Source organism: Arachis hypogaea, chromosome 9 (assembly GCF_003086295.3).
Source record: "Arachis hypogaea cultivar Tifrunner chromosome 9, arahy.Tifrunner.gnm2.J5K5, whole genome shotgun sequence".
In the NCBI taxonomy this organism is placed as follows: domain Eukaryota; kingdom Viridiplantae; phylum Streptophyta; class Magnoliopsida; order Fabales; family Fabaceae; genus Arachis; species Arachis hypogaea.
In genome coordinates this window covers 119,290,147-119,311,861 of record NC_092044.1, presented here as the reverse complement: position 1 = coordinate 119,311,861, position 21,715 = coordinate 119,290,147, and the positions used below count along the sequence as shown (strand labels likewise).

Here is a 21,715-nt window from a genome sequence, read left to right as displayed (position 1 = left end):
ACGAATTAGTAAAGATATCATGAAAAATAAAATAAAATATTGATATAATTATTTGCTTTTTTTTTATTTTTCTATGTTATCTTCTTGTCGGCTATTCTAAATTTCTAATCTATATTTTTGTCTCAAGAATTGTTCATAATGGCTCCAACTTTCCAGAGAAATAATTGTTAACGGAGAAGCAACTATGCATGGAACCAGATTACGAATCCGAATTAGATAATGGCGAGGCAGCGAGATCTGTTTTTTTTGTCCCCATGACGTACATGAATTATGATTTAATACCTAGTGGACAAGTAGTTTGAAAATAAATATAAGAAGATTTGTATTACATATATAGATGTTTTTTACCGTAAAATTAATTGTCTTAACACATATATAAATGCATAGGCTTAGGAGTTAGGATGCAGATATAAACGAAAATTAATATATTATCATTTTTATTTTTTATTTAATAATTTATATTTTTTAATGCAATAACTTCTCCTAAATTAAAGTAACAAGTTAAGGAGCTATTCAGATAAAACGTTTAAAACTTTTTTTTTTAAATATTTTTTAGTAATTAAAATTTAATACATATAATCGATTAAATTATATTATTTTTATTAAAATTAGGCTAGACAAAATAATTTGACCGAAAAATAGTAAATCAAATCTTAAACTGATCTAAATTAATATTATTTTTTATAAAAAATGACTACAATACCTTTATTATAGAAAATAACTAAAATACTCCTATTATATATATTAATTTTGAGAATCCTAAATTTTAGCCATTTACTTTTCTACCATCATAATAAAGTTAGGATTTAGAGTTTTCAATATATATATAATAAGAGTATTTTAGTCATTTTCTATAATAAAAGTATTGTAGTAATTTTTATAAAAAAATAATATTAATTTAGACTGATTTAAGATATAATTTATTATTTTTTCGGTTAAATTAATTTGTTTAGTTTAATTTTGATTAAAATAATATAATTTAATCGATTATATATATTAAATTTTAATTATTAAAAATATCTTTAAAAAAATATTTTAAATATTTTTATGTGAAGAATGACTCTTAATAAATTATGTCAAATATTTTACAATAAAAGCAGAAAGTTAAATTCAAATTAGCGTCCCCTGTCCGTATATATCTAATACCTAATTACATATATTCATTTTCAAAAATAATATTTATATATTAAAAATAATTATTAGAATTAAGTATTAATATCTTTGTGTATAAATTTTAATTTATTTTTAATATATATTTATATTTTAACATATATTAGTGACTAAAAAAAAGTGTAACCATTGTATATGGTAACAAAAAAATCGGTTTCTTTTGATATATATTTTTAAATATTTCCAAAATTATTCGGACTACTATATCTATTGTAATAATTATATGGCGTATGCTACGATGACTATTATGTTGATTATAATAGATATACAATTTTGACAATATTTAAGATGTTTCTAACCAAGTTGGGTTGGTCTAGTGGTTAGCTCACTAGTCCGCTTAAGCAAGTGTCGGGGGTTCGAATCTCGCCTTGTGTATGCAGCAATCCATTAGCCAGCGGCAAATCCTTAAATGGAGCTCAGTACCGCGACGGATTAATCCTTAACCTGCACGGATTAATCCTTGACCTGCCGAGTTGGGGAATACCGTAGGAGACCAAAAAAAAGATGTTTCTTTTTTCTATTTCAAAATATTTCTATGCGTTACTAAATTTTTATCGGAAACTATTAATGATCTATTGTAGTATTACTAAAGTTGTATCTAATCCAAGATGCCATCGAGATACCTTCACAATCGTCCATTTTATCTTAGCTTTCCGGACGGTTCCCACCTTACAGGTAATGCCATGTGAATTGATCGACACTGTGTCGTACAACCACCATATTAAATTAGGATGGATACTATTATAAAGATTTTATTATTATTTTTATATGAAGATATTTTATTATTATTATTAAATCATAAATTATATAGTTTAATTTTAAGATATTATAAAAGTATTATTTTTTTAAAATGTAGCTAAACAAATAAAATATACTTTTAACACAAAAATTTTTATAAAAAAATATTTTTAATATTTTTATTTGAGTAGGTGTCTTAAATTAGTACTGCTATACATAATAAATGATGAGAAAATAACATTGGTTGTTTTTTTTTCTATTTTTTTCCGATAAAAGAAGAATTAAATCTAAGATTTAACTAATTTTGCCTTAAAGTACATTTTAAAAATATAATAATAGAATAATTTTAATGTTTTCCCGACCAAAAAAGGATTAAATCTAATAGTAATAGATAAGCAAGTTATATTTACAAAGATGAAACAATTAATCGGCATCATCAAGTGAGGGTTAATTAAAACTACCTCCAGAAAATCCAATTATTGATGATATTATTAGAGGTTTACACGAGTTGAATTAATTCAGATTTAAGAGAGAATGAAAACGAAATGAAAACTAACATGATAAAATTTGATCGGTTTAGATAAGAGTTTTTGTGAGTAAATCTGAATCAGTCTAGTTCAATTAAATTAAATTAGATCGATTTAGATAATTAGATATTCGATTAAAAATTAAATTTAAAAATTTAAAAATAAAAAAATTAAAAAGAGCATATTTTAAAAAAAATATAAATGTTATAAATATAAATATTAAATTAATAAAAATATTAAATAAATAAGTTTTTTAACTAAGTTTTATTAATTATCTTTAGGCATATTTTTTAATTTACATTATTTATTTGTTTAATTTTAATTTTAGCATCTTTTCTACCTCTTTTTAACTTAATTAATTTAGCTGTAAAAAATACTTGTATATATCATAATATTATTGTTATGCAGATTTTTAGTAAAATCTAAATTGGTTCGATATCTGATAATTTAATTTGGAAGCAAAACCTACTCATTGTTAAGGATTTTAGTTTTTAATTGTGCATCAAAGATTCTTGTTGGACTAATGATGAAAAGAAAGAACGTAGAAAGAAAAGATAAAAGGGACAAAGTTTATTTGGAATAAAAAAGATGCAAGAGAAACAAAGTAAATGACTAAATTAAAAGAAAGTAATAAATTGTCTTTGGCATGATCAAAGGACTTTAAAATTTGAATACATTGAAATCAAAGAAAGAAAGAAAAAGGCTTTGCAGAAAAAATAAATTGTTGGAAAGAAAATTTGCAAAAGGAATTGAAATGAAAGTGAAGACTATAGAAAGAACCTTACAGAAAAACAAACTCTGAGTAAGATTAAAAAGTCTCTGGAGATGTGATATTGTAATAGCTTTTCTGAAAATGAATTCCAACATCTATTCGTTTTAAGTTATGTCTATTTATAGCCATTTTTAACCAATTAAAATTCCTTCACGTGCTTTACATACAAAAAAATCAAACATAACTGTTCCCACCACAACGATAGTGTGATAACTGTCTTTAACTGCCTCAATTATTGGCTCCCCGTTGCTTCGATCACAGATCTCATTTTCAATATGCATCTTCAATTACTCATCGATAATTTTCCTTCGATCACCTTGCACACCTTCTCGACATAGTCCAAACAAATGTCTTCAATTTGTTCATCATCAAATTTAAATTATTTTTAGCCAACAAATTGTCCCTTAAATCGACGATTTCTTTCTTAAAATAAAGAATGAGTGGATTCAATAGAACTTCCCTTCTCTTTTATTTAAAACATTAAGAGAACAAAATTTAAACACAAAACGTTTAGAATTCCCAACTGACACTAAATTTTGGAAAACAACTTCATGTCATCACACCCATTAAATACGTGTCCCATCATGCACACTTCTCTATTAATTTCAGACGTTAATCCTTTTCAATTCCAAATTATAAATACCACTCCACTAGCTTTTCACACTTATCCAAAAACTTTTCCGTTGCATATCTTTTCCTTCCTAGTGCCATATCCTTTCATCGTCTTTGTTCTGCATATGTAACAAAAAAAAAAAAAACACTTCCTCCACAAAGTTTCTTACTACTCATTATATTCAAAATCATCTGCTCTCTTTCCTCAAGGTATTTTCATATATTCATTATTAACATTTGAGCTATCAATTACATATATTTATTTCTATAAAGGAGTATTTTTCATTTCACTTATCTCGCAGCTACTTATTTTCCAGAATCATCATGCATATGGCTACTAGTAGCAATCATTCTCCTTCCACAAAATGGAAAAAAAAAACTATGGAGAAAACCCCATGCATAAACCTTTAGATAATAGCTCAGGACAATGACATTATTATTGAAGATCCTATTGATGCTGTTAATGTACAAAAAATTCTTTTCTCCTTGCTGTTGAGGACCAAATGCATTGCTTTTTGAGCCCTTTACTTCCCCATCTGAGATTGATCAAGTCCTTCTTTTTTTTCCTTCTCTCCCTAGCCAAGAACTGTTAGTTAAAAAAAGACATGTATATGGCTCTTTCAATGATCATACAAAACCATTTCAAAATAATTCCAAAACTTTTTCGAAAAGTGTTAACTATATGGCCTGGTTCAATAAGATCGAACCAGAAAAGAAGGATTTTTGGGCCTAGCGTGGCATATATGACCTCTTTCGACTGTTTCAATACTAACTTACTACTCATCATTGGATGATCGGGACCACGTTGTACTTTTGGAGTCGGTTGACTAAAAACCTTCGTTTGCCATGTGGTATGGTTTGCCCTACGACCCTTTTCGATGTGGCCACTATCACAGGGTTAACTCCTTTGAGGATCGATATTTCTCCTAACATGGAACCAAAAAAGAAGTACAAAATCAACTGGAAAGCTTTTCTTACGTGGATTTTATAAAAAATAACATGGGTCAAGGTAAAGATCCCGTTTCTAATGATGAGCACGTAGCTTTTTTATATTTTAGGTTGAATGCTATAGTTTTTACCTCTCGAAGTGTCACCATGCAAAGATTCTATCCATCTCTTGCTGACCTGATCCATGAGAGTTCATCGACCTTATGTCTTTCTAAACTACTCTTAGGTAACATGTATGATGAGCTCGGTCACATGGTAACAAGCCTCGAAAATCGATCTCCTTTCAGTGCAGGGGACCACTCTAGCTCCTTCAATTATGGCTGAATGAACTTTTTGAGACGTTTATAGAAGTTGATGGCATGCATCCTGATTTCAGCTAAACAAACCATTGAAGGCATCTGCCTTACTTCTTTGAAACCAACTTTTCCTGGTCCCAAGATCAGGGTTCTTTTTTGGGAAGTCTTTACCAGATTTTATCGTGCAAAAACCTTTCAGAACGGGGAGCTTGACTTTGCACCTTTTGTTGATTGAAAATGTGGTCCTACTTGGTTTTGAGCACCAATAATTTCAAAGGACAATAATGAGAAGGTGCAATGTTCAAATGACAGAAACTGGAGAAATTACACTGCCATTCAAGTTTTCACTACCAGCATCCCTATGTACAAAAGGATCAATATCGAGTCACTTTACATGCTCTCTATTTTGTGACTCGACAAATAGAATTTTCTCAAGCTTTGACAGCTCCATTCGGTTCAAAATTATCAAGTCAACTGGGACAAAAAAATCTACAACTCCATGTCACTTATAACTCAAGAACTAAAGCACAACAAATATCATCGATCTGAGTATGAAGCAATTGACTTTGTCCCGAGCTGATATGTGACCAAATCTTTTCTTGTTTGGTGGAAAAAATATTATTCTCAATACAATGCAGCCTTGAAGAGATTCTTGAAGGTATGTTGAGGGTTTGTCCAAGCATGGGTGAAAAGTCTACCACTATTGCTGTCTCAAAGAGGAAAGCAGAATCCTCAAAAGCTCTAAGAAAAAATTTGAAAACTTCGAAAACTTCTTCTGCAGTATCAAATTTGGCAAAGGTATCGAAACAAACTATTTTTATTACTTTCTATACTTATATTCCCAATTAAGATTATCTGAAAATTTTTTCATTTTTTTAGGTTAAACAACAACACATCAGCAAGTCTGTTGAATCCCCTTCAGAAAATTCAAGTACTAGAACTTTTCCATCGAACATTGGAGGTTTCGAAACTGACCCTGAAGATATCTCTTCAAGTTCTCACAACTTTACGGATTCTAAAACTACCAAGGTATTTGCACTTTCTTTTTTCATATATGTATAAAAAGAAAAAATACAATCTCTTTATCAAAAAGTTTGTACGCAGAAAATAGCTCCTCATCCAAGGAGAATTAATACCAACCCCACCATTCATCAATTGTCTTTTACATCTTATAGTACTAACTCGATCCCACTAATAATCAATACTGAGCTAAAGAAGACAAAAGACGTTTAGACAGATCTGTTGCAAACTCGAGTTGTCATCGAAGCTCCATCGACCACACATAATGTCATCGTGGATACTCCTTCTGACAGGGTCGAATTCACACCCTTTGCACAAGATCCAATTTTTCACTTGTTTCAAACTAGAGGTGCAGAAGTCAATAATCAAAGGGATGAATCAATCTCAGCCAGGGTGATGATGTGTTGAATGAGCTTCTTAGAGTCATCTTGAAGATCTTTAAAGGCAAAGAAACCAGGCTATCGAGTTTTGAGAACAAACCAGTTCATTTAGATTAGAATCCACAAGTTCTTAACCCTCTTAAAGGCACACATGATCCAAATGTGACAAAAAATTTCATTGATCCTAATGTTCTCGATCTCCTTCAAAAAGTAAAATTTTTGCTTGCCAATCCTGTTGATGCATAGTTCTCGCAAGATGGTCTTGATGACGCACTTAACCAGATTTTGAGTTCTAATATTTTTCTTCAAAATTCTTATGATCATATCAAACCACTTACATCTTTTATTAATTACATCAAAAAAAAAATTTATGTTAGAACGGATTTGTGTTCCATCAAAAGGGAATAAAAGAGGTTAAAGATCGAAGTGTCAAGGTTGAAGAAGTGTCAAGGTTGAAGCTTCTTGATAGACAAAAGAAAGTATTAGATTATAAAATTCATCTGACTGACACTTCTACCAAATTAAACCAACTAATTAATAGAGAAAATGAGTTAAAAAAAATAAACTTGTTGAAATCAGGCAGAATAAAGCTCTTCTCTAAAAGTTTCTCAACAAGTTCCAAAGTAATATTATAGTTTCTATTAATTCTTGTATTATAAAACAAATTTAAATAACAAAATGCAAGTAATTAAAAAAACACATATAAAAAGAAGTAGCATTATTAAATGCAGGAGTAATTATACTAATACATATAAAACTTGCTGAAGTCTATATTGTGCAATATGTATAAATTATACTTGTTCTTGTAAGGATGGGGTTGCCGCTGTATACTTCGGTCCTGTGCTGACCTTTGTTCAGTAGATTTACGGGAACCGACGATTTCCTTGTGAACCTGGACCTGAGCGCGGTACCTGTAAAAGGGACTCCGACACCCAAATTAGTACGAGAATGAAACAAAAGATTATATATATGAAATTGAGAGAGAAATGATTCCAGCAGAAGACTTCAGAGGGTGAAGTAATTTTCTTTAGGAGAGGTATATGCTTCTCGTTTTGCCTGTGTCTCTTTGCTTATGGGAGCGCTGTTTTTATAGAGTTAGAGCTTAAATTGCCCTAACGGTTAATTTGAATGAATCTCGGATTTCCCGAGATTCTTCGGGAGTTAATGTATACGTGCCTAGAGTATCAGATGCACGTGTCTTTTGATCAGACTGACGTGTTCGAGATATATGGCGATAAGCTCCGTTCTTTGATGTGGCCGAGATATATAGTGATAAGCTCCGAGTGGGTAGGGTACCGTACACAGCCCCCAAGCTTAACTTGTGTCTTTAGTTTTATAGCAAGTTGAGCTTTTGAACGACTTATATCTCAGCGTCGGTTTGAGTCTTGGCAGCCCCTAAGCTCAACGTTGCGTTTTAAAACTCCATTCACATTTTTTAAGGCGTTTCATTTTGGGGAACGTGCCAGAAACTTATTTTCCCATTTTTTGGTGAACGTGGGGCAATTAAGTTCCTTAATGACCGGATTTGAACCGTTTTGACCTAGGGTACTTCAACAGTTGTTCCTTTTGGGTCTCCCGCTTGTTTAGTGGGTTTGTAATATCATTTGTTTGGGTTTTTGTTTCAAAGTTTTCACCTTTTTACTTTTTATCTGGCTTTGGCGGTTAGAATGGCTTCGAAAGGTTAGATTGTTTCTCCTCGCTCTGCTTCCTTCTTTTCGTTTTTGATTTTCTATTGCTGTTAGGAAAAAATGGTTAGATATAAGGAAAAAGATAAAGTGAAAGTGGTTGAAGTTAAGAAGGATGATCCTTTCCACTGGGTAGATGATGACGTAAAAATGCGTGCTTCTTCATATTCTACTTCTGAGTCGTTGAAGGAGCGTCATAGTATGAAGCTAGTTAAGGATCATTCTGGTATTGCCGTTGAACTTCTTCCTTGTTCCAATGAGGAGAGGGTTTGCGAGCGTAGGGGGAATTGGGGATATTTTTATATGTACACCCCTTGCTTTACTGAGTTTCATGTTAGATTTTCTTTTTCACCTTTCGAGTGTGATGTATTGACACAGCTTAACTGTGCCCCTTCTCAATTACACCCGAATTCTTGGGCGTTTTTACGGGCTTTCCAGTGTTTGATGGACTTTCTTGAGTATCCGCCTTCTTTGGGTATTTTCTTTTCTCTGTTTCAGTCAAAAGGGGTTCGGAGGGGTCTATGGGTATTTTTGAGTAGCTTCCCTGGTCGTTCCATTTTTTTGCTGTATAAGTCTTCCTTCAAAAATTTTAAACCTTTGTTTGTTAAAGTCCGATCTATAGAGACCGAGTACCCTTTTTACCTTGATGACGAGCTAATAGAAAAATTTTCATTATACTGGTGTTTCGAGCCCATGCAAGTGCTTGAGGCTTATAGAAGTGAGGAGGAGGACTTAGTGGTGGAATTTTTAATTGAAAATTTTGCTGCCGGCGAGTGTTTGTCGATTCCTGAGATATTGCTTTTTGAGAAGGAAAGTGATAAGGAAGGGTTAAGGACATACATAGGTAATATAAATATGTACTTTTTATTAATTGTTCTGTTCTTGTCTGGTCTGTAAGCTCTTGTTTCTGTCTGCAGGAGGGCGAGTTTCGCACCTGACTTCATCTCGGTTGTAGACTTTCCTTGATAAGAAAAAGGATAAGGGTGTTGGTGTTTTTGGCTTACCTAAAACTGGTGCGGGGGAGGTTGCTTTTTCTACTACTCAGCCAGCTTCTTCGAAGAGGAAGAGAGATGGTTCTGAAGACTCGTTGGAAGTGTTATCTAGGGGAGGTAAAGGGTTTGCTGAAAGGTCAAAGTTGGCATTTGATTGTCAACGAAGTCTTCATAGGTTTATACCAGGGGCGAGTTCTCATTCTCTTTGGAGTGAGAACTTCCATTTGGCTGAGCTTTCTGATAGGGCCTCCCAATATTCAGGGGACATGTTGCTTACTCTCCGAGTTGGGGTGGAAGCTTTGGAAAAATATGTTCAGGTGTGTGAATTTATATTCATTTTTGTTCTTTTCCTTTCATGTCGCTTATTGTGTTTGATTCGCTTTTTGTAGACTGTTGCTGCTCGTTTGCTTTGTGTTGGTCGTACTACCGAATTGTTCGGGACCGAGCAGCAGATTGATGCTGAGAATTTTGCTTCTTTAGAGCGAACGATTAAAGAGAAAGAAGGAGTTATTGTTGATATTACTGCCAAGATGAAAGAGAAGGAAGAAAAGGTTTCTGAAGTTACTATGAAGATGAAGGAAAAAGAAGACGAAGTGGCTTGTCTTCATGATCAGATTCGTGTACTTCAAAGTGATATAAGGGATAATGACAAGGCAAAAGGTGAGATGACTGCTCGGATCCATGAATTAGAAGATCAAGGTATTGAAATGTTTATGTCTGGTTTTTGACCGAGCTATTTCTCAAGTTTTGCTTTTCATTCCTGAGTTTGATGTCGACCGGCTTGATGTAATGAAGATCGTGATTGGTGGAAAGCTTGTTCAAGATGAGGCAGGTGAGGATCATGGTGAAAATATTCCTCCACCTGCCTGAAAGTATGATTGTATTAAAAGTAGGAAAATATGATACTTTTGTTTAGTTTAAGACTGATTCTATTTCAGACTTTTGTTAATATTTTGGGATCCAACCGTGACGACGGTTGGTATTTGGAAAATGTTTGGAGCTGTATAAGAAGCTCATGTATGAACGTTAATTTAGCTTTTTCCTGCGCGTGTTTGAATGATAGGTATTGCTTTGATATCACTTTTGGCATTTTGCGATCTTTTTGCCGACTTTAGCGGCCGGTAGTGACGTTATTTTGACTTTTGCTAATGATGAGTATCACATATTATGCAGCTGAATATAATTGATATGTATTTGATGTCTTGTTTTACGAAGTGGTCGGCCTCGTTAAAACTGAAGCCCCTTATCTCAAGAGTAAAATAATTGAAGAAAATGAAGAAAAAACTTGAATAAAATAATATGGATTATCATTGAGTAATCAAGGCAAAATAATAATGATAGCAATAACAATGTAAACAAAAATGAGAGAAATTCGTTACAAGTTGGCTTAGATTCGTATGTGATTCAATTTTTGGTTGTATATAAATAATAAAATCAATTTATTTGATCAAATACTTGTATAATTGTGCTAATTCAAAATTTTTAACGAAAAATTGAAACTGAAAATGCATATATGTAATTAAAATTGTGTACCATTAGATAATGTTAGCAGGCGTATGAGTATCGAGCAATCAAAATGCTATTGAAAAATAGAATAGTACTTACTAGCAATAAAAATTTACAATAGATAAAAACAATTGAGAATAAATGTATCTCATCGTGTCAATAAAAATAAGTAATTTCACATTTATGCTACTTTATTGAAAACTAATTAAAAATTGTTATAAGAAGGAAAAGAACAATTAGTATGAGAATAAATATTGTAATTAGAGTAAAGGCTGTAAAGCAATGTGAAATAAAAAATAAGACAGAACTTGTATTCACAAATAATATATGAATCCCAAATGAGTTTGAACGCTACTACTAAAGGAGTAGAATAGATGATAAGTCTTTTTGAACTAACATCTTCAAAGTACGAAATTATTCATGTTCAAATTGCTTAGATCCCATAGAATTTTATTCTTGATTAAAGATAATGAAATTAATTTTGCTATTTGGTCAAACAGTTATATAATCTTACGAAGCCAATATTTTTTATGTGAATATGAAAATCGAACATGTGTAGTATGTAACTAAAATTGCATACCGTTAAATAATGTTACCGGAAAGTTTGAAATTTATAGTGCGTTGTAGGATTTTGCTCTTCCGCAATTATTAATTACATTATGTAAAAGAAGGTAAAAATCAGACAGAAAAGATCGTGGGGTTAGATATACGGTGAGCGCCAAATGTTCTTGCAAGGATGGGGTTGCCGCTATATACTTCGGTCCTGTGCTAACCTTTGCTCAGTAGATTTACGAAAACCGACGATTTCTTTGTGAACCTGGACCCGAGCGCGGTACCTGCAAAAGGGACTTCGACACTCAAGTTAGTACAAGGATGAAACAAAAGATTAGATATATATGAAATTGAGAGAGAAATGATTCGAGTAGAAGACTTCAGAGGGTAAAGTGATTTTCTTTAGGAGAGGTATATGCTTCTCGTTTTGCCTGTGTCTCTTTGCTTATGGGAGCGCTGTTTTTATAGAGTTAGAACTTGAATTGCCCTAATGGTTAATTTGAATGAATCTCGACTTTTTCGAGATTCTTGGGGAGTTAGCGTATACGTGCCTAGAGTATCAGATGCACGTATCTTTTGATCAGACTGACGTGTTCGAGATATATGGCGATAAGCTCCGATTTTTATGTGGCCGAGATATATGGTGATAAACTCTGAGTAGACAGGATACCGTACAATACTAATCCATATAATTTTTATATACGTATTTATTATAACTGAGCTTCTTTTTAATCAAATGGCATTTGTATTCAAAAATTTAAATCGATAAAAGAAAACACACGAGTAATTATATTTTTAATATTTATTTTTACATAATTTTTTTGAGTTTATATAATTTTTTTTGTATAAATTCGATCTTTATATTTGTTTTATATTAATTTTTTTAAAATTAACGATAATTAAATTCTAAATTTTTAAAATTTAAAGATTTTGATACTATATATCATATAAAAAAATATTAAATAATTTAATGTAGTTAATAAAATTATTTAATATAATATATATCTAGATATTAACCATTACTTTTGTATAAAAATACATCGTATAAATTATCAATTTATTATTATTATTTTACATACAGAAATAGTAATGGACTAGACTTGAACGTAATGTCCTTATTATTATAAGGTCAAATATGGCAACGTAAGAAAGTCCATCCTCTGCCAAGTGCACTCAACGTACTTATTTCTTATTATTATTATTGTTGCGGGTCAAACATTGAATCATGTATGGAAAAAAGGATCTCAGCTATTACACAACTAAGGTTGAATTGAAACTCCAAGAATTGACGTGGTTCACTTCTGCATATTTTCCGGTTGAACCAGAGAAACCTGCATAAACCTGTTCAGGAAGAACACTTCCAAAATTAATGCGATAAGCTACATCAACGTGATTGTTTCCATTAGGGTAAGAAGCAACAACCCTTAGCCTTTTAAGTGAAGGATCATAGGTTATTGTTACGTTCAATGGTTCTCCACTTTGAAAATTCCACCGAGAAGTAGCGGAGGATTTGATGGAATTAACATTAATTCCAATGTGTCTATAGTTTGGATCCCCAATATCAAGATTAGGGTATGTATCAAATTCGACTGCGACAATTGAAGTGGTTGATGAAGCATTGGTTTGATTGCTGAAGAGTCCGAGAAATCCCCCGCCGGAGCGCGGTGGTAGGTCAGAGATGGGAGCGATGAAGAAGGTGATGCCATCGGCGGGAGTAGCGGTGGAGTTAGGTTGAGAGATATTCAAGACAAATGAAGTGGAAATGGTGGCCACCTTTCCGGACATGTGTAAAACTATCGGAAAGGTGGAGAACGTACGACCGACGCTGCCGGATTGGGGGATACCGTTCCGTTCTTTGGTGAGTTCCAAGGCGAAGTTGGGGGAAAAGACCGCGTTGCCTTGCATGAGGAGGTCGGTGTCGGAGTCGAACCGATCGTAGGTAAAGGTGGTGGAGTAGGTTACAGAGGTCACTACATTGAGAGAGTAGAATGTTAAGAAGGTGAGAACAAGTGGAAGAGTAGATGAGTGGTGTTTCTTTGGGATAGCCATAGTTATGGAAATAGAATAATAATGATGATGGGTTTTCTTTCTTAAATACCCAAGGAAGCTAGTTGGTTCTTAAATAGATGATGACCGATCTATCTTTTATTTGTACGTAACATTTTGTGTTATTCTTGACATTAATTTTTGAATATGATTGGTAGCTTATTAAGATTAAAATTAGAGAGGTGAGGTTGACGATACGTCATGTCGGCTGAAGAGAGTCGCCGTTTCATATGTATTGAAGGTTCAGGTTGATGATACGTAGGGAGAAGGACTTCTTGTAGGATCTTGATTATTCTTATGGTCCAGCTCGGTGGCGTTTGATGCTAATAAAAATAGTGATATACAAAAAATAATCGAATGGATCCGATAAGGTAGAAAACTACTATTTACTCCTGAATATTTAAAATATTGATAAATTTTATCTTATAAAATTATCAAAATTTTAAGAAATTATTTAAAATTTTTAAATTATTCTTTTTTTATCTAGATTTAATTATTCTATTGGTCCTTATAGTTTTACGAAATTTTCAATTAAGTCCTTATACTTTTTTTCTTTTAATTGGGTTCTGCACTAATTTTTTTTTAATTAGGTTCCTATTGGTAGTAATTGGCTTAATTGTATAAAAATCCAACTAAAAAAAATTAGTATAAAGACTCAAATAAAAAAATTATAAAAATTTAATTAAAAAAATTAATACAAAAACTTAATTAAAAAAGTATAGAGAACTAATTAAAAGTTTTACGAAATTATAAGGATCAACAGAATAATTAAATCTTTTATCTATTTTAATCCACTTCTAATATTTTGCCACCAACTTTTAAATTCTCAACCCTTTATCACTACCATCTAAATTCATTATCATCCAAATCTCATTCTTAATTACTACTATTTTCATCACCACTGTGGTCGCTATCATCATCATTGTCCATGTGACTACATTTCCACCACCACTAATAACTCGTACTTGGACAGTTTCAAAATCTCTAAACCAATACTCCTCTGTTTCTTTATAAATTTATCATCACTATTACCAGAAATTTAACTCCTCAAAATCTTCCATGGTTGTATTATTTTTAGATTTCTAAATTCAAAAATTTTCTATAACCCCACTTGAAAAACCAAAGCAAAAAAAAAAAAAAAACTAAAAAAGAGCAATAATATTCAAATAGTGGAAGCTCATCTCACACCCGACAATAATTCCTCCTCTCTGTGTTTCATCCTTTCCACTGCATAGCATTCTCTTTCTCTCTCTCTTTCTCTCTCTCTCTCTCAAATAATAGTGACTCCTTCCACCGTCTCCGTACTTACTCTTCATTATCGCACCTTATCTCTTTCTCTTCCCTTTTTTTCTTGTTTGGTCTTTCTCACTTTTGGACCTTTCAACAACGGCAATGATAGCTATGGTTCTCACAGCCGTTGCCTTCTTCTCTTTCTTCTACCTCAATCTATTTTTCATGGAGTTGTTGCAAAAGAGATTTGCAATTCGTTCTCAGACGAGACAAAGAAAATTTGTGATTTATATGAGAAAGAGGATGGACTCGTTGGTAGTGATTAGGGAGAAATGAAATAGTATGATGGTGGAAGTAAAGAGAAGGAGGTGGCAATGGCGACAGTGATAGTGGTAGTTGGAGACGAGTGGTGGTGAGAAAGAATTTGAGTGATGGTGGGGTTTGGAATTGGTGTGGTAGTATTGTGGAATAAAATTTGAATTTAAGGTTAGGTTAGATTAGAAGGTAGTTTAGGTATTTTAAATAATTTTTAAGGTTCGGTAGTTTTGTCAGCAAAATTCCATCTTTCATGCACTACAAGAAAAATGTTGAATATCGTCAGATTTAGTGTCGGACGTTAGTAGCAGATTTATTGGCGGATTTGGCAATAAATTCGTTGGATAAAAAGATTATCGTCAGATTCGGTTTTCCGACGATAAATTCGCCGGTAATAATTGGAAGGAAAAAAAAAGAAAAAATGACGCAATCATTACCGTCGGATTATCCAAATTAGTGCAATGCTGCATTTTGGTCATTTGCAAAGCATTACTGCGGATTATCCGCTGGTAAATCTGACGTTAATCTTGCCCTAAATTCAAACTGCGAACCTTCTCCCCCCTTATTTTCGAACTACTCCCTCTCTCTCTCTCTCTCCCTTTCTCTCTCCCACAAACAACCTCCGGCAGCCCCTCTACCAGCGTTTGCCACCACCAACAACGTTCAAAGACTATGTGGACACCTTACATCGTGTTGGTCGTTCTATCGCCACCATTTTCGTTGCCCTGCCACTATCGCCGCCACCATTGCTGCACTGCTGTCGCCGCTGCTCTCTGTGTTGTCGGAGTGCCTCCTACCTCCCTTCAGGTATATTGTCCTCCTCCTCCTTCTTCCTATTATTTTTTAATTTATTTTTAAAAAATCCTAATAAAGCAACGCTGCTGGTTGGTCACCGCCGCCACCACTTTGTTGTCTGTGATGCCATTACTTCGCCAGAACTGCCTCCTTCCTCTCTCCAAGTATGTTGTCCTCCTCTTTTTTTTCTATTATTTTTTCTATATTTAATTCATGTATTAGTTTAGATTCAAAATTTTTTAAATTCTATTTTGGTTTAAGAATTTTAATCCTATTTGTTATCGTATTATTAATATGCCTTTTACTTATTTGCTTTGGAGTACATGTATGTGCTGTGATTCCTATGTTAATGAAACAAACATGAAACTATGTTATTTAAACTCAATAAATTCAATAATTTTAAATTTTAGACATAAATGAAACTATTGTTCTATGGAATTTGGGTGTGGTGATTGTAATGAAAACATGTCCTAATCCACCAGAATTTTTGTCCTTAATTATTGTTTTCAAAATATAATTTTGGCATTTATTATTTATATTTTTAAATTTTTATTGTGTTGTAGTTGCTGTACATTAGAATCTGGCTTAGAAATTGTGTAGGTTGGGTTAGAACGATGAAGCAAGTCATAGAAATGGTGGTTTTTAATAAGATGCAGAAGTCAATGGTGGTGGCAGTGGACAGGCTATTCCACCACAAAGTATACAACTGTTACATCAAATGAACTTCTAAATTTATGGCACACGACGAGCACAATCAATATAACATCAGTGATCGAGTTAGTAACAATTTTTAACTTACTCATCTAATTTAATTTGCAGTCCTTCTTTATTTCTTAAAATATTGAATTTAGTTATTAGTACTGCCTTTGTAGCTTGATATTTTAGTATTTTTACTTTAGACATGGTTTATGATAGAATATTATGATGGCATTTGATCTATATAGCTTATTTCTCTTAGTGGAATAAGGTTTGGTACGTAGTTGTATTATTCTTATTACGTGATGGTTAAATGTTAATATACCTTCTAGATTTTTTAAAAAAACTTAATGAGCGATTTCTTTTGCTGTTGTTCTTTCAGGTTTGACTGGATCCTTTTAAGCCTTTGAGTAAGCGCAAACATTGGATTGTTGCTGAAATTCTCAAAAAAGCACGCATATATACTCTTCCCACTGCACCAGTATCTGAGAATGTGCTCTCCAACACTAAAGCACTTGCTCCCTAAATTGGTGTAAGGTATTGAAAGAATTTTAGTTGTTAAATTTACAGCAATTTTGTTGTTGATATAAATAAAACTAGAAATAAAGTACAGTAGAGTCAGCTAGTTGTTTGATACTTTATTTAAGTATAGTAGAAATGGTTTATATGCATACTTTTTTATAGCTTGAATTTGATTATGTTGTTTTGTTACTATTAATAAAAAAGCTTGAAATGTAACCTTTGCTTCTATCATCCTCTTAGAAGAAATCCAAAATCTCCTTTATTCTCCGTTTTGAGATTTTGATATCATCTCTAATTTTCTTATGGCAGAAAAAATTTATTGTGTTACGTTCTAAGGTTGATTAGCTTGTAATTTAATGGTTTAAAAACGAATCTTCTTCAATCTCATTTTCACATAAGTATTGCTAGAATTTAGGTTGCCAACTTAGTGTAAATGTTTGATCTCTATTACCTTCAAATTTTAAAGTCAGTTGTTTAATATGCATGAATTATTTTTTTTGTTTATAATTATTTTTTGAGTTAATTAGTTTATTGTTGTTAATTGTCTAATTTATTATAGAAAATATTAAATATTTTATTGACTTATTGTTTATTGTTGTCAATTTTTTAAATTTGTTATTATCTGAGTTAATTAATTTATTTTTTAATTTATTAGTTTAAAAATTATTAAATTTAAACATTTAAAAATATATATTAATTTTTATTTTTTTAATTTAAATTTATCGTCTGTTAAATTCACCCGTAGTTATTAATTTAATTATTAATTAATAATATATTATTTCGATTTATCTTTATTTTCTTTTTTTTTCTTTTCCTTGACATGTGTCACTTTTCCTAACGAAACGAAAACAACAGAAAAGTACAAAAATCAAAACGATCTTATTAGGAAGAGTTCATTGTTCATGGATATATTACATAGAAGGCAGAAACACCACAAGCACAGTGCAGTATTCACATACGTACACAATGGACTACATGCACTTGTCCTTATTATTATGTAGACATGTAGTGTCATGCCCAATCATTACACAACACTTGCAATACCACCTTTCTCAACCCTAAAGCTTTTCCCTAAGATTGAACCAAAAGACCAAGATATTATGTTATTAATTTGTGAGTACTGTCCAGTGGCACCAGAGAACCCTACCCTAACTTGTTCAGGAAGAACAGTGGTCAAATCTATGTCATGAGTGAAGTCCACGTTGTAACCATTAGGGTAAGAAGCAAAAACTCTAAGAGTCTTGGCATAGGGATTATAGAATATTGTTACCGCCACCGGTTCTCCATTTTGAAAGTCCCATTCAGCGGTAACTTCCGACTTAATAGAGTTCACATCAATTCCGATGTGTTTGTAATCGGGATCCCCGAGATTGAGATTAGGGTACGTATCAAATTCAACAGCAACAACTTTGTCCGATGTGGATTTAAAACCAACGAGCTCTTTGCGCGTGTTGTTGAGCGCATTCGAGGCGCTAAAGAGGCCAAGGTAGCCACCACCGGAGTTAGGAGGGATAGTAGTATCCAGCGAAGCGAGGAAGAAGGTAAGGCCGTCAGCCGGGGTATCAGAAGGTGAAGAAATGAGGAAGATAAAGGAGGTGAATATGGATGCTACTGCTCCGGTGGATTTATCGTAGAGCGGAATGGGATCGGAGTACAAGGCTCGGCCGACGCTACCTCCTTGTGGGACGCCACTGCTGTCAACCCTAGTGAGTTGCAAAGCTCCGTTGCTTGAAACGGAAGCGTCGCCTTGGATGATGAGGAGATTCTCGTTACTTTGATCGAACCTATCGAAGAGGAAAGTGGTGGCATCCGCTGAGTTCACACTGTGGAGTAGGATGAGGAAGACGACCACGGAGGCAAGAAGGGGAAGGGATAAAGGTATTTTGGAGTTAGACGCCATGGCTGGTAAGTTATGTTTAGTGTGGGTTGCAAGTTTAGTGCTAATTTATTGGGTATATATAGAGTGGGTGACAGTAGGTTCAAGGCGCATGATGCATGCAAAACGTTACTTCTGTAAATATAAAAAAAATGTTAGGTGGATATTAAAAATTAATTATTAAATTAATTAATTATATATTTATATATGTAATTTAATTTATTTTTAATATATATTTTATATTTTCATGTGTGATACGTCACCCTTATCCTCGGTTGCACCGTAAGCTCGGCACGCAAATATCTGAGGCTGACATCACATTAAACAAGCTCGGGACAAAAGCAGATAAGCTCGGCCTCACCCAATCAAATAAAATGACACGTGCACCATAAAGCTCGGTCCCGTATCAGCCGTCCGAAAATCTTAGCACATGATCAGGACCGAAGCAGCATCACCTAACTGAGAATAAGAAACGTGCTCAACCGGTTTATAGCACCAAAACAGAATATCGTAACCAACCTACAAACTAGGACTGATCCACATGAAAACGGTAAAACAATCTTTATAAAGTCGAACTAATATCCTCAGCAAAAGTCAGGTTCCACTACCAGTTTTCATATTCACTTATTCTCTCTCACTTAATTATTCTCTCTTTCTCTCTCTCTCTCGAGATTATCACTAACTTGAGTGTCGGAGTATCTTTTGCAGGTATTCCCGCCGCGGTGTCTGACCTTGGCCGACGTAAAGCTCTTCCTCCCGGTTGACGACTTGCTCGGAAGTGCTTAAACTCGGCCTCCCTGGTGTTCGGACGAATCACTTGGCGCCCATCGTGGGGCCCGAATACATCTAACCCCACTTTTTCTTTCGTTTAGTCTTCTACTCTATTTTGCAGGATTTCCGATCCCCGAACATGGCTGACAAGGAAAGTCCACAACTTTCACAGGATGACCTCCTGGCTCGAATCGCCGAGCTGCAGGCAGAAGTACGAAGAATAGCCGAGTTGTCTACACAGAACAATGGAGAAAGCTCCAAAAACTCGGCTCAAGGTGCTACAGACCCTTTGAACATTGCCCCGCCAAAGGAGAAGCTCACCCTCGACAACCCCTTCTCCGAAGAGATCACAAATTATCAGATGCCAAAAAACTTTACTCTCCCAACCGCACTGGAGCCGTACAAAGGGTTCCGCGACCCCCAAGCCCACATAAAGAAGTTCCAATCAATGATGTTTTTCAATGGCCCTAAGAACGAGCCCGTCCTTTGCCGAGCATTCCCTACCTACCTCGACGGTGCTGCGCTACTCTGGTTCTCTAAACTCCCTGAAGGATCAATCTCCTCCTTCGAAGACCTTGCCAGATCATTCATCGATTACTTTGCCGCGTCAAGAATCTACGTACACGGATCGGACTATCTCGGCACCATCAAACAAGGGCAGCACGAGAGCCTGAAAGACTACATGACCAGATTCGCTGACGCTACTATGGAGATCCAAGACTTGGACCTGGCTGTTCACCTGCACGCCCTCGAGGCCGGCCTCAGGCCTGGTAAATTCTGGGAGACCATCGCCATAACAAAGCCAAAGACGCTAGAGGAATTCCGAGAGAGGGCGGCAGGTCAAACGGAGATTGAAGAACTCCGAGAAGCCCAAAAATCAGACAAACAACCAAGTCGGAGAGATGAAGAAAGAACTTTCAGATCGCCAGTCAACAGGGACAGTAAGAAACCTTCCAAGCCCGCTTCAAAGTACAACACATACACCAGATTCAATACCAGAAGAGAAAACATTATCAGAGAAATCCTCAATGCCAAAATCATAAAGCCACCAGCCCGAGCAGGAAACTACCAGGATCAAAGGTTCGTAGAAAAAACAAAGCATTGTGCTTTCCACCGAAAGTTCGGTCACACTACGGATGACTGCATCGTCGCGAAGGACCTCCTGGAAAGGCTAGCATGCCAAGGGCTCTTGGACAAATATATCGAGACCCGGAAGGGCAGAGGAGGAAACTCGGACAGGATAGAGCATAAGCAAGCAAAGACCGACGACAAAAAAGAGAGGACGACTCCTGATCCACCAAGAGGACTCATTAACCACATATCAGGAGGATTCGCAGGCGGAGGAGAAACAAGCTCGGCCAGGAAACGAAGCTACAGGGCAATGCTAGCAATCGTAGGAACCATACAACCAAGGAAGGACAAAGAGTCAGATGTGACAATATCCTTCAACCAAGCAGACTTCAAATCGGCAAGCCTTAACCTCGACGACCCCGTGGTAATTTCAATCCAAATCGGAGAACTGTTGGTAAGAAAGACACTATTAGATCCAGGTAGTAGTGCTGATGTTTTATTTTACTCTACCTTTACAAAAATGAAGTTATCTGAAAAACTGATACAACCCTCCTCCGGAGAGCTAATTGGGTTCTCCGGAGAGAGAGTCCCCATCATGGGACACATATGGCTAAAGACCACAATGGGAGAAATCCCTAGGTCAAAGTCAATTGATATTCAATACCTAATAGTAAACTGTTACAACCCTTACAATATTATACTTGGGAGACCCGCCCTGAATACATTCAGAGCAGTGGTGTCCATATTACATCTGTGTGTCAAGTTTCCGGTGCAGGAAAACAAGATTGCTACGGTGTATGCCGACCATCAAGAAGCTCGGCAATGCTACAACGCTGGTCTAAAACCAGTCCAAACAAAACAGGAAGCTCGGCCCCAGGTTTAAGCAATCCACACGTCTGCCAGCTCAGCAACACTAGCCGACCTAGACCCTAGGGAAGATCTTGGCGAAAGACCTCGGCCAATGGACAACCTTCAACAAGTAACACTAACAGCAGACGAGAAGCAATGCACATATGTTGGAGACGCGTTAGAAGGGGCAGACCGAGCAAGACTCATCCACATACTGCGTAAGAACGCCGACCTTTTCGCATGGACACCAGATGACATGCCTGGGATAAACCCCGAAGTCATCTGCCACAAGCTAGCAATCGACAAAACAATCCGACCAGTCGCACAGAAGAAAAGGAACCTCGGA

The 21,715-nt window shown here is 34.7% G+C and overlaps 3 protein-coding genes across 3 annotated transcripts; 1 reads left to right on the top strand and 2 right to left on the bottom strand.

Annotated features, from left to right (window-relative positions):
• Window positions 1-12,366: 12,366 nt before the first annotated feature.
• Window positions 12,367-14,122, bottom strand: LOC112712635 (lectin). The gene has a single exon (XM_025765558.3). It carries the CDS (start codon window positions 13,245-13,247, stop codon window positions 12,450-12,452), a length of 798 nt encoding a protein of 265 aa, XP_025621343.1. The 5' UTR covers window positions 13,248-14,122; the 3' UTR covers window positions 12,367-12,449.
• Window positions 14,123-17,662: 3,540 nt separating this feature from the next.
• LOC112712625 (lectin-like) lies at window positions 17,663-18,722 on the bottom strand. The gene has a single exon (XM_025765554.3). It carries the CDS (start codon window positions 18,700-18,702, stop codon window positions 17,827-17,829), a length of 876 nt encoding a protein of 291 aa, XP_025621339.1. The 5' UTR covers window positions 18,703-18,722; the 3' UTR covers window positions 17,663-17,826.
• Window positions 18,723-19,588: 866 nt separating this feature from the next.
• On the top strand, window positions 19,589-21,403 carry LOC112709645 (uncharacterized). Its single transcript, XM_025761527.1, has one exon. It carries the CDS (start codon window positions 19,589-19,591, stop codon window positions 21,401-21,403), a length of 1,815 nt encoding a protein of 604 aa, XP_025617312.1.
• Window positions 21,404-21,715: the final 312 nt, after the last annotated feature.